The sequence below is a fragment of the Denticeps clupeoides genome, chromosome 3 (assembly GCF_900700375.1).
Source record: "Denticeps clupeoides chromosome 3, fDenClu1.1, whole genome shotgun sequence".
Taxonomy (NCBI): domain Eukaryota; kingdom Metazoa; phylum Chordata; class Actinopteri; order Clupeiformes; family Denticipitidae; genus Denticeps; species Denticeps clupeoides.
The window spans coordinates 34,328,234-34,342,524 of NC_041709.1; the positions used below are offsets into that span (position 1 = coordinate 34,328,234).

Genomic DNA, 14,291 nt, shown 5'->3' on the forward strand with positions numbered 1-14,291 from the left:
GTGCATGAATATATATTATATTAGATTATATTAGATATTTATTTAAACCTTTTTATTACCTTTCAGAGAGCAGTTGTGCAAACCAGGAATTCCCTGGGTGGGAAGGAAACTTAGAAACAATTCTAGTCCCACTCCTTTCTTAGGCCCAGTATACACGACAATGCTTTTCTCTAAAACCCGTTAGTGGTTGAGCTTATTTTCAGGACCACGCGGCGGAGTCAACATTGAATAACAATGCTGCGAATCGAGGCAAACTTTGCTGTTCACATGGACAAAATGACAAGTTCCAGAAAATAAATGTTCTGGGTCCCCTGAAACGCTGCCTCCATTCATGTCTGGATGGGGCCTTACTGAAACACCTCTGCCAGCTGGTCAGCGGTCTCTACTGGGCTATCTGAGTTCTCAGTAGTTGCATCCATTACATCAAAGTGGACAAAAATGTTCAGTTCGTCTGCAAGAACAATGCTGTGGATATTGGACTTTCTGGAACTGAACTTTTACTTTTAAACCAAGGAGACGGTGGTGACATGCAGGTTGGCACTCAGGGTGGTAGTTGCCTAGTGGGTAGCACACTCGCCTATGAACCAGAAGACCCAGGTTCAAATCCAACTTACTACCACAATGACACTAAACCCTAAGTTGCTCCAGGGGGGACTGTCCCTGTAACTACTGATTGCCGTAAACGTAAGATCAATAGAGACCCCTCATACCTGCTGAACTCTGCCTTTGAGTTGCTCCCTACCATATGCTGGCTCGGCTCTGATGCCTCCGGCTGGAGGACACAGAGGAGGAAGGTCACCTTTGTCCTCAAAGCTGTCCTGATATCCCTCCAAATCAACCTCACACTCTCCCAACCCCCACACCATATTTTCACTTTTTAAAATTATGCACCTTACTGCTTCTGTTATGTATAGTTATTTAATCATTGTTTATTGTACAATATGCAGAAATTTACTATTGTGTGTCATATGTTGTATCTAATGTAACAGTTAATGTATGTGTGATCAGCTCCACTGCGCATTTTAAATTGCCCCTCAGGGACAAATAAAGATCTGTGAACTGAATGGAACAGAGCATAATTTCTGCTAATGGTTATGTCTGTCACATTTGTAGTTAGTGTCATTCATGGTTCCCTGATAGTAAACAGTTCTTTATATGAAACAGAACTCCACTCACCTGAATATTCTTCATCATCCAACCCCTTCTTCACAGCAATTCCTGTTGGTTTCAGTATTTTACCACCGATCGGAGATGCGATTGAATCTGATGACTTTTCTGGTTTAACATCTATGACAAAGTTACAGAGAAAATGACAATTACAGCCCATCAGCTCATAATGAAGTCAATTATTATTCTTCACTTTAACTTGACCTACACCTGTGATTGTGAACACAAATGAATCACCATCCTGAAGAAAAACAAATGTTGGAAGGTACTGATTTTGAAGGCGAATTTGAACTAAAAAAAAAGAGGGGGGGTAAAATAACATACGTGGTGCTCTGCAGCAAGGGCACTGTCATAGCAAAGCCCCCAAAAGAGCTGACCAGAAACACAGAACCAGGACAAAATAACCAGGAGCCCAAATTTGCCACGTCCCCAAGTCTAGGGGTTTAAGAAACTTAACAAGAACGTGGAGAAGACAAGGTCTTCAAACCGTGCTTTAATTTACAGTAAGATAACATGTAAAAGACAACAGCAGACTCAGCACAGCTAACCAACATCAGAACAGCCAAAACATAAGAACATGTTTGTTTCATACTATTTTTTTAGCTATTTTAGGGGGATATCTGTGTGTGCAGGTGACTATTACTGTGCATAATTATTAGGCAACTTAACAAAAAACAAATATATACCCATTTCAATTATTTATTTTTACCAGTGAAACCAATATAACATCTCCACATTCACAAATATACATTTCTGACATTCAAAAACAAATCAGCGTCCAATATAGCCACCTTTCTTTGCAAGGACACTCAAAAGCCTGCCATCCATGGATTGGAGCAGCAACCACAGCCTCCCAGACACTGTTCAGAGAGGTGTACTGTTTTACCCTTCTTCTAAATCTCACATTTCATGATGGACCACAGGTTCTCAATGGGATTCAGATCAGGTGAACAAGGAGGCCATGTCATTAGTTTTTCTTCTTTTATACCCTTTCTTGCCAGCCACGGTGTGGAGTACTTGGACGCATGTGATGGAGCATTGTCCTGCATGAAAATCATGTTTTCCTTGAAGGATGCAGACTTCTTCCTGTACCACTGCTTGAAGAAGGTGTCTTCCAGAAACTGGCAGTAGGACTGGGAGTTGAGCTTGATTCCATCCTCAACCCGAAAATGCCCCACAAGCTCATCTTTGATGATACCAGCCCAAACCAGTACTCCACCTCCACCTTGCTGGCGTCTGAGTCGGACTGGAGCTCTCTGCCCTTTACCAATCCAGCCACGGGCCCATCCATCTGGCCCATCAAGACTCACTCTCATTTCATTAGTTCATAAAACCTTAGAAAAATTAGTCTTGAGATTTCTTGGCCCAGTCTTGACGTTTCAGCTTGTGTGTCTTGTTCAGTGGTGGTCGTCTTTCAGCCTTTCTTACCGTGGCCATGTCTCTGAGTATTGCACACCTTGTGCTTTTGGGCACTCCAGTGATGTTGCAGCTCTTGGCAGCTGCACGCTCGACTTTTCTCAGTTCATGGGCAGTTATTTTGCACCTTGGTTTTTCCACACGCTTCTTGAGACCCTGTTGACTATTTTGAATGAAACGCTTGATTGTTCAATGATCACGCTTCAGAAGCTTTGCAATTTTAAGAGTGCTGCATCCCTCTGCAAGATATCTCACAATTTTTTACTTTTCTGAGCCTGTCAAGTCTTTCTTTTGACCCATTTTGCCAAAGGAAAGGAAGTTGCCTAGTAAATAAGCACACCTGATATAGGGTGTTGATGTCATTAGACCACACCCCTTCTCATTACAGTGATGCACATCACCTAATATGCTTAATTGGTAGTAGGCTTTCGAGCCTATACAGCTTGGAGTAAGATGCATGAAGAGGATGATGTGGACAAAATACTCATTTGCCTAATAATTCTGCACTCCCTGTATAGATCTGCTGCTTTTTTCACAACTTATGTGTGACACTGCCCAGCAGCAATCCCCAATATTTATTGACCTAAATTAAGACTATACTTTTTTTCCTTTTTTTGACAAAAACTAGACTAAAACCTTTTTGAGTTTTTGTCGACTAAAACTGGACTAAAACTATAACATATAGAAGTGACCAACGTTTGACTAAAACTAATAAGCATTTTAGACCAAAAGACTAAGACTAAGACTAAGTCTAAGATGGTTGTCAAAAACAACACTGGCTCTGATACATTGAAGATCAAATGTACAACGATCAACCCCGCTGTAGTGCAATAACCCACAAAATATTTTCACTTTTTTACTTTTCAACATGACAATCACCCCAAATCCACATCCAAATCAACAACAGAATGGCTTCACTAGAAGAAAATGAAATATTTGGAACGAGTCAGACATAAATCCAATAGAAAATCTGTGGGGTGACCTGAAGAGGACAATGCACCGCTTGACCAGCACTGCCCCAAGAAGGGTAGCCATTATATGTGATGCTGATAGACCTCTATCCAAGGACACTAAATGCTGTAAATACATTTACGGTGTTTTGACACCTTTTATTGATTACACACCCCTGTTAAAGTGTTGTTTTTTTAGACTTTTTATATTGACTGTTTTTATAGTTCAATACAGCAGTATGATTGGTAAGTGTAGACAAATATCCTGTTCTCCTACAGAATATGGTCACTTCTACAATTCCTACTGATATCCAGATCACCATCAGTTCTTGTTGGTCCCAGCATTTTACCACAATGTATATTAGGGATGCATGATTTTGGCCAAAATTACGATCACGATTATTAATTATTTTAGGTAAAGCAAATTATATTAAACAACCAGTAAATGAACAAGGCTTTCAGTTCAAATAGAAACCCCAAATAAAAATAACGCATAAATCATGTAAAATTGTGTATAGACTCCAGTAAATTCCGGTATTTTAGCTCGTACCATCAGAGAAGCGTGGTTCTGGGCTAGTGGGTAAGACATTTGAACCACAAGATGACAAAATCATGTTAAGACCCAACTTACTACCATACTTACTAACAAGACACTTAACCCTGAGTGTCTCCAGGCGGGGCTGTCTCTGTAACTAATGATTGTAAATCACTCTGGATAAGGGCATCTGGTGTCCATGAATGAATGTTAATGAATGAGCTAGGAACTAGAGCTGTAATGCTTGGCCTAAGCCAAGAGGTTGTCACTCATACAGACTATGTTTTTGTTCACCCCCTGATGGTCGGCTGACTATTGGTTGAAAAAGTGCTTCATTTGATATACAGCAGAGCCCGCTAATCAAGTATTAACATCACCAACAATCATCTGTCCCCGTAACTACAGATTGTAAGTCGCACTGGAAAAGGGTGTCTGATCAGTTTGCTGCAGCCTGTTGCTGAAAAGCAGCGGAAAGAGGGGACATGGGGCCAGTAGATTTATTTGGTAAATGAACGTTCAGGTTATATGTTTCAATTAGTGCTAAAATGGATGTTGATGCGATGGAACTGAGGCTAGCTTCTAGCTTCAGGTGTGGAAACAACATAAATGACTCATAACATGCGTGAAGCATGCTGGTACCATGTTGGCTGATATTTGCCGCCACAATACACTTTGAGTAATCTCATGCCACTTGAATAGAAACTGTTATAGAGTCTGGAAGTGCATGATTTCAAAGACCTTGACCTTTCAATGGGCAGCTGTGCAAAATAGAAATCCCTGGGTGCAGAAGACACAATTCTGGTCCTACTCCTCCTTTCTCTGCCAGCTTTCTCCATCAGCACAATCTCTGGACTATCTGAGGCTGTGGGCAGCAAGTTCTCAGTAGTTGTATCCATTAACTCAAAATGGGCAAAAAAAGCTGTTCAGCTCCTCTGCTAGAGCATTGTTACTATGTTAGTGGTGGCCTAGCAGGTAAGGAAGCAGACTCCTAATTGTAGGGTTTGTGGGATCAAATCCATAACAGTTAAGGTGCCCTAGTTATTCATGGTTTACTGATAGTAGCAACACAGTCATTATAGTTCTTTATATGAAACAGGACTCAACTCACCTGAATAGACTTCATCATCCAACTCTTTCTTCACATCAATTCCTGTTGGTTCCAGTGCTTTACCACAGATCAGAGATGTGATGGAATTTGATGACATTTCTGGTTCAACATCTAGGACAAAGACACGGTAAAAAGGACAATTACAGCCTAATATTTTTTTAAGTTTCGAAAAGGTGTCTGAATTACAAGTGTAGGGCAGGACAATAAATGGAATTAGCAATATATTTAGTAAACATTTTCATCAGCAATTTGCTAAATGATTATTAACTGTGTAGAGTTTGTAGCAGCAGCAATTACTAGTAATTAGGTGTTTGAATTGGCAAGGATCTCATGATATGATGCGTTTCACGCTATGATTATATCATGATATATTAAGATACTTTACATATTGTGATATTCTAGTTAACTGAAAATTTCAGTGAACTAGATTTCAGCTGAAATACAAGATGCTAAGATCGGTCTGCCATGTTTTACAATTTCACTCTGCCTGAAATGCCAAGCAGTAATTCAAAGTACGCAGCTGTACAGCACCATCTACAGGAGTGGAGGTTGTAGTCGCACACCGATTCTCATTTCTGCTGACCTCACCAAAGAAAACGCTCAACACCAACACCCGGTGGAATAAATTTGTATACAAAAATATTGATATTTGATGTCCCTGTATCGATAAAATATAATGACACAAAATATTGTGATATATTGCTGTATTGATATTTTCTAACACCCCTATTAGTAATACTAATACTTCACCCAAAATAAAAAACTTGTAGCGACAACATAGAGAAAGTCGATGCTGCTCATTTTCATACGAACTCATATAAGTCAAACATTTAGTGTTTAACAATCAGTCAAATATATTGTAAACATGTTTACAGAAATTCACCCATTAACTGAATTGCTTACATTTTATTTCACTCACCTGAAGGAATCACATCATCCAAGTCCTGCTTCTCATCCTTCACTGTATCTTCCACTGTTTCAACACAATTCACAGGTGTGATGATATATGATTCCTTCTCTGTACACTTAGAGGTCTTTTTTTCAGTAGGTAAATGTTGATGATGTTTGAGTTGATCTAATGTTCTAATGCCTTTAGATCTTAGAGTGCACTGGTAGATATTTGCAGTATGTGTCCTAGTGTGTTTAAGGGTTTCTGCTTCTGTGAAACTCTTCCCACACTGTACATACTGGTATGGCTTTTCTCCCGTATGTACCTTTTGGTGACTTCTAATGTGCGAAGCATGTGCAAAACTCTTCCCACATTGTGGACACTTGTAGGGCTTCTCTCCAGTATGTATGATTTTATGTATTTGAAGGGATCCTGCTTGTGCAAAACTCTTCTCACATTGTACACACTGGAAAGGCTTCTCTCCAGTATGTATCCTCCTGTGCACTCTAAGGCTTGATTGTTCTCCAAAACTCTTCCCACATTGTGGACACTGGTAGGGCTTCTCTACAGTATGTGTCCTCTTGTGTGTTCTAAGGTGTGCTGCATCTGTAAATCTCTTCCTACATTGTACACACTGGTGTGGCTTTTCTCCAGTATGTATGTTTTTGTGTCTTTTAAGGTGTGAAGCTTGTGCAAAATTATTTCCACACTCTTCACAGTGGTAGGGCTTCTCTCCACTATGTATCTTTTTGTGTCTTCTAAGGGTTCCTGCTTGTGCAAAACTCTTCCCACATTGTACACACTGGAAAGGCTTCTCTCCAGTATGTATCCTCCTGTGCACTCTAAGGCTTGATTGTTCTCCAAAACTCTTCCCACATTGTGGACACTGGTAGGGCTTCTCCCCAGCATGTTTCCTTTTGTGTGCTTTAAGGCATCCTGAACGTTTAAAAGTCTTCCCACATTGGACACACCGGCAGGGCTTCTCTACAGTATGTGTCCTCTTGTGTGTTCTAAGCTGTGCTGCATCTGTAAATCTCTTCCTACATTGTACACATTGGTGAGGCTTTTCTCCAGTATGTATGTTTTTGTGTCTTTTAAGGTGTGATGCTTGTGCAAAACTATTTCCACACTCTTCACACTGGTAGGGCTTCTCTCCACTATGTATCTTTTTGTGTCTTCTAAGGGTTCCTGCTTGTGTAAAACTCTTCCCACATTGTACACACTGGTAGGGCTTCTCTCCAGTATGTATCTTTTTGTGACTTCTAAGGGTTCTTGCTTGTGTAAAATTCTTCCCACATTGTACACACTGGTAGGGCTTCTCTCCAGTATGCGTCTTCAGATGTCTTTTAAGCTCTGACGCTTGTGAAAAAATTTCCCCACACACTTCACACTGGTAAGGCTTTTCTTTAGAATAGAGTCCCCGTGTTTCAAGGATCTCCACTTGTCTTAAATTGTTGTCACATTTGTTGAACTGGTGCAACTTTTCTTCAGGTTCCACTTTACATCTTGGATCATTAAATTTCATTTCATACTCTGTAAAAAACAAAAATTTAAAAATCAAAAGAAATGTTTAAACCTGACTATGACATAAAATTAAAATGTAGAATATCATAGAATTTACTGTTTCCGATGTGTGGCTGAATGTGTTGAATGTGTGAAAACTTACAAAGAACCATGAAGTCAAGAATGGTAAATGATCATGTTTTATTTTACAGAAAACTACAACATCCTTTGGAAAATGAGCAAGAAAGTAAGCAGTTTTTAAGCGTGTGTGAAAGATTTGCTCTGAAATTAAAATACTGAATACTGTCTCTATTTATGTCTCTTTTATTTTCCCTATAAAACTACGCAGGTATTTCATTTGTATACTTTCTGATAAGTGTGCACAAAAACAGACACCAAGAACGCGAGATACACACCACGGCTCTACATACAAACATACGTAATTAACAGGCGTGGTTTGAGATCAGTGTGTGTGTGTGTGTGTGTGTGTGTGTGTGTGTGTGTGCGTGGTGTGTGCGTGTGTGGTGTGTGTGTGTGTGTGTGTGGCACGCGGGAGGGAGTTATGGGGAGGGATTCATTACATGAGAGATCTCATCGACTCATAACACAAATAATGTAAGTGCTAATGTTCGTTATCAATCATAAAAATACGATACCTTGTGGAAGCTCCGAGTTCGCTTGGAGAAGTGCAGTTTACGTGAGGATATTTTCGTTTAAGGTAATGTAGTTTTGACGAAGTACTTTTATGGTAAGCCAGGTCCGTTTTACAGTGTATGCACTGTCCATGCAGCGTAAAATAGTCCCACACTTCAGACATTTTATCCCATTTACGCACACCGGTCTCTTCATTGTCCGCCAATGAAACGCGCCTCCTTAAATCTTTTAAATGCACTTCAGTTAAAACAGTCTGAGTAAAACAATGATTCCGGTGCTGCGCAGCTCCGCACTGTGTAGCTCCGCGGGTCGTGATATGATAATAGATGGACTTTGATGATTAATTAAACGAAGCCTTGAGGCAAAGAATTTTACTCAAATATTTTTTGTAATCGAATTATTAGAGTTATTCGAATAATTGTTTCAGCCCAACTGCAAGAAATGCCAAAGTAGCCAGTCGTAGAGTCATATAAAACATCCTGGTGTGGCAGTCAAGAGAATCGTAAAGATTGCACAAAACATATTCTAACAGCTACCTGCCTGCCTAAAAGTTAATTAATTAATCTTTTTTTTTTTTTTACTGTGTTGTAATCACTCAAAAAAGAAGTTATACCAGCTTTAATTTTCTGTGCCATTTGAAGTTTAAAGCACTCATCTGTTTTAATCTTTTTCACATAACTTATAATTTGAAAATGACGTTCTGACATACGTTCATACGGCATGGCATGTATCTGACATTGGCACACAGACTAACACTTTCCACTGTGCTGACTGTGTTTTTATAGGGTTTCTCCCTGTGAACGCTGGTCTGCTACGTTAGCTTTTTTTTTCTGGAATTAATTTGCAGCAGTTAACAACATTCAACCAAAAACTGATCTGGTCTCATTTTTATTAACGTTACTAAGCACTTGTTGCCTCAGTTATGCATATAGGCTAAATGTGCATTTTGATACCTCTGGATTGACTAATTATTTAACAGGGAAGTTTTGCAATGTTAAGCAGTGACGCAGTACATTTCGGTCAAGAATGGAATCCTACATTTTCAAATTGTAAACTGTACAGTATAAAGCAGTAGTTCTACATTTTTATTAGCAACATTGTGGGTAATGCACCATTTATTAACAGTAAATGTCACATGTGCCCCCCCCCCCCCCCAAAAAAAAAACACTGTAGCCTAACATTTCATTCTTAATTTTTCAGGCTAGAAGTGAATATACAGTATATCAAGCATATATACGCTCATCGAAGGAACAAGTTGACATCAATGTCAGAGGTGCTGCTGTACTCTGTGCTCTTCCTGCCTTCAATCTGTCAGTAGTCTGCCGGTAACTTACTAAATCTTGGCAGGTTCAATCTCAATTTCTATCATTGATTTATTCAAGCTCACATCAGGTTAAGCTCGTGAAAGTGAAGTGATTGTCATTGTGATACACAGCAGCACAGCACACGGTGCACACAGTGAAATTTGTCCTCTGCATTTAACCCATCACCCTGAGTGAGCAGTGGGCACCATGACAGGCGCCCGGGGAGCAGTGTGTGGGGACGGTGCTTTGCTCCCAATCCACCTTACGGGGCCGCTTCCTTAACCGCTAGGCCACCACTGTCCAGTAGTTCTCTTTTCCGCTGCGAGCAGGGTGCAATGAAGCACATCCACAATCACCCCTAAGCTTTCTCCTTGTTTTAGGAACAACTGGGCGTGAATGATCAGCAGGTCTAAAGGCACGTGAAAGAGTTCAGGGCTGGATCAGATAGATACTGAGGAGCAAGGCCATGGTGAGCAGTGGGCAGCCATGACAGGTGCCCGGGGAGCAGTGTGTGGGGACGGTGTTTTGCTTAGCGGCACCTTGCCAGATTGGGATTCGAACTGGCAACCTTCTGATTACGGGGCCGCTTCCTTAACTGCTAGGCCACCACTGCCACACCAGACCACAGACAACTCCACAGTGGTCTGTGCATTTAACCCATCCCTGGAGGAAGCAGTGGGCAGTCATAAAAGGCAGAAGGCAGTTTATGGGGACTGTATTTTGCCTGTATCTCAGTATTCAAACCGGCAACCTTCTGATTATAGAGTGCTATAATTGCCACCTACTGATTTTTGTAGGTATGGCTGTTGTGTCTTAGTCTCAGTACGCTATACAAGAGCAAGGTGAGCAGGTAAGTGAGAGTTAAAAGCAGGGATGGATTACTGAACAAGATACCACTAGACTACTACCACACCAGATCACTATAAGAACCTCAAATCTTTTTTTAACTCCACTCACCTGAATATTCTTCATCATCCGACTCTTTCTTCGCAACAATTCCTGTTGATTCCAGTATTTTACCGCAGTTCAGAGATGTGATGGTATCTGGTGATATTTCTGGTTTAACATGTATGCTGCTCTGGTCTACACTCCTCAGATCAGCAGGTAACAGAGACAGACTGGGATCCATCTTGGGACCTTGAAATGAAGCAGAAGGTTATTTCCACAATCATCTTATCACCAATAATCATTCTAGAATTATTTTCTGCAGGACACACAACATTCATAGTATTCCTAACAGTATTCCTATAAAACACACATATATAGACAAAGCAGATTTCTGATATTACATAAAGACACACAGTCACCTTTATAAATGATTCCCAGGAGATTCCTCAGTTGCAGCTAATTTTACAGAACAGTGGAGAAAAAGTCTCCACATTAAAAGTGTGAATGATCCCAGACATCAGTCTGAATGAGCATTTAGCTGCTAACGTGAAGCTACTTTAGCATAACTGTATCTGTTGCTGTTAAACCTGTTCACCAGCCCGCTGGACACAATCTACTTACATTTAAGCTTTTTAAAAACCAATAAAAAGCGTCAGAAGAACATTTTGAAGTCTGACCGACTCTGTATGTAGAGCGAGTTTAAATCAGCCCGCTCCTCCCTCACCAGACCGCCGCTTTAAACAGTTCAAATAACACGCGTTTCGACATTTTATGTGGAATAAAATTACTTACCAATATCCAAAATCATAAAAACTCAAAAAACGGATCATTTATGTCAGCAGGGTGACTCGCGCGTGCACTTGTTAGTGTTTTACTTGGTTTTCCTGCAGATGTAAACAGAAGCAGATTCGTCACACGGCAGCAGATTCGTCAATTTCAGAAAGCGCTCCTAAGTGACACATTGATCTTTGGAAAATGGTTAAATAAAACGAATAAAATTCATGTGTGTTTTTCCAATGGACTGATCAACTTTTTTTATGGACATTAGATGTGTTCATATTTTTTAGTGTTATTAAATTTCAACGTGTTTCTTCATGGAACAAATGTAAACTTGATCAATTTTAATTTTACTAAACCAGATGATTTAGCACCAAACACCAGTTGCTTTCAGGTAATACTTGTGAACCATGTTGTATGATTGTGGGCCTTTGCAGCCTATATAAAGTATAACCGTTCCCAAAGTTACAGTCTGAACTTCCAAGTGCACTTTCACTGAGATCATATAAATACACACATACCTACGGGAAAATGTAGAGGTCAAAGGCCAACCTTGGGAAGTATGGGAAGAACCAAGATAAGACTAACAGGGCCCAGCAAGGCCAAATAAAGTATGGAGAGGTTAAGGCCCAACTATCACAGCTTGGTGAACAATGCCTAATTGTGGACTGTTCGTAACCATTGGCAACTCAAAAAGATAAAGGCTGGACATTCACAGCCATAATACAAATTATAATTACATATATGTGATAACTGAGCGCACACACGTTAACTTTGTTTTTCTATGGTTTGACTTTGTGTTTGAATCAAGGAACACAGATAAAAATATGTTGGGAACATATAATGATCAATTTTTACATAAATGCATGTTTTATTTTTGAGCACTGTCATTTCTATCCAGTAGATATTGAAGTGTATTATATATTGACCACTGTTGTATGCATTTGAGCATGTGAACACATACACACACAGAGAGAGGCCTGTCTAGTGTGTTAACTCACACACACACACACGCCATTGAAGAACAACAGGACACAGACCAGTAATCCATGACCTTTGTCTGCTTGTCCATTTTATGTCAATATAAACACATTTTCAACATGCAGGATTTACAATATTTGTAATAAAGAGCAACTGATAAGCCAATATAATACACAATAGCTGTTGGAAATAAACAACTGACATAGTAAGATAGTGGACAGTGCAGGCTTATCTCCTCTGTCTGGATAACACACAGTTCCAACAGGCTCACTTCTGTAGCCTCTTGTATTTGTCTTGCAGCCTTGTGAATTTTTCTGAATAAAATAACTATAGCTTCAGGTATACCTACAGTTTTAAACAGTAGTATGTTCAACTATAGCAGAATACATTGTACATGTGCACTGAGCGTATGTCGCTCTGATACATTGGAGATCAAATTTATAACGATTATCCCGCTGTAGTGCAATAACCCACAACATATTTTCACTTTTTTACTTCTGAACATGACAATGAACCCAAACCCACATCCAAATCAACAAAATAATGGCTTCACTGGAAGAAAATAAAATATTTGGAACGAGTCAGACATAAATCCACTAGAAAATCTGTGGGGTGACCTGAAGAGGACTGTGCATCGCTAGGCCACAACTGCCCCAAGGAGGAGAGTAGCCATTATATGTGATGCTGATAGACCTCTATACAATGAGACTAAATGCTGTAAATACAATTAAGGTGTTTTGACACCTTTTATTGATTGAAAACTGACATTTTAACAGGGGTGTGTAGCCTTTTTATATTGACTGTTTCTATAGTTCTATACAGCAGTATGATTGGGAAGCATAGATAAATATCCTGTTCTACAGAATATGGTCACTTCTACAATTCCTACTGATATCCAGATCATCATCAATTCTTGTTGGTCCCAGTATTTTACCACAATGTATAGTAGGAGTGCATGATTTTGGCCAAAATTACGATCACGATTATTAATTATTTTAGGCAAAGCAAATTATATTAAACAACCAGTAAATGAACAAGGCTTTCAGTTCAAATAGAAACCCCAAATAAAAATAACGCATAAATCATGTAAAATTATACATTTGTTAAGAACTATAGACAGTGAACTATCTATATAGGTGTCTCAGCAGCAGCTCTGAGGTGGGAAGACAAATGCTCTGGTCTGTAACATGAATAACATTATTTGTCAAACACAAAATGTAATAAAATACAAGCTCATTACAGCCACATGCGCTTAGGTCCGGTATTTTCACTCGTACTGTCAGAGAAGCGTGGTTCTGGGCTAGTGGGTAAGACATTTGAACCAGAAGATGACAAAATCACGTTAAGACCCAACTTAGTACCATACTTACTAACAAGACACATAACCCTGAGTGTCTCACACTGATATCCAGATCACTACAAGCCCCTTCAAACTTTTGTACTCCAATCACCTGAACAGGTTTAATCATCCAACTCTTCCTTCATATTGATTCCTGTTGGTTCCAGTATTTTACCATAATGTACAGGTGTGACTATATCTGATTTCTTCAGTTCAACGACTGCTATACACTTGAGGAGCTTAAAATCAGTATGTTCACGTTGATGACACTTGAGTTGACCCAATGTTGTTAAGTATTTACAGTGAAGAGTACACTGGTAAAGGTTTGCTGTATGTGTCCTCTTGTGTTCTGTAAGGTGTGATAATTGTGTAAAACTCCTTCCACACTGTACACACTGGTAGGGTTTTTCTCCTGTATGTGTCCTCTTGTGTATTTTAAGGGCTCCTGCTACTGTAAAACTGGTGCCACATTGCTCACAATGGAAGGGTTTTTCTCCAGTATGTGTCTTTTGATGTCTTTTAAGGCATGATGCTCGTGTAAAACTCTTCCCACACTGTACACACTGGTAGGGCTTCTCTCTAGTATGTGTCCTCTTATGTGTTATAAGGTGTGATTCTTCTGAAAAATTCTTCCCACACTCTTCACACTGGTAAAGCTTCTCTTTTGAATAGTTTCTCTGTCGTGTTTGAAGAATCTTCACTTGTCTTAAACTGTCGTCATACTTGTTGAACTGGTGCAGCTTTTCTTCAGTTTCCTGTTTACACCTTTGATCAGCGAAT

General features: G+C 39.7%; 1 protein-coding gene across 1 annotated transcript in view; it reads right to left on the reverse strand.

Annotated features, from left to right (window-relative positions):
- Positions 1-14,291, reverse strand: part of LOC114785467 (zinc finger protein 850-like) — a 57,807-nt gene that overhangs the window by 2,547 nt on the left and 40,969 nt on the right. The window contains exon 10 of the mRNA XM_028971744.1: positions 1,177-1,287. Coding sequence (XP_028827577.1) covers positions 1,177-1,287 — 111 coding nt within the window. The remainder of the gene's footprint in view (positions 1-1,176; positions 1,288-14,291) is intronic.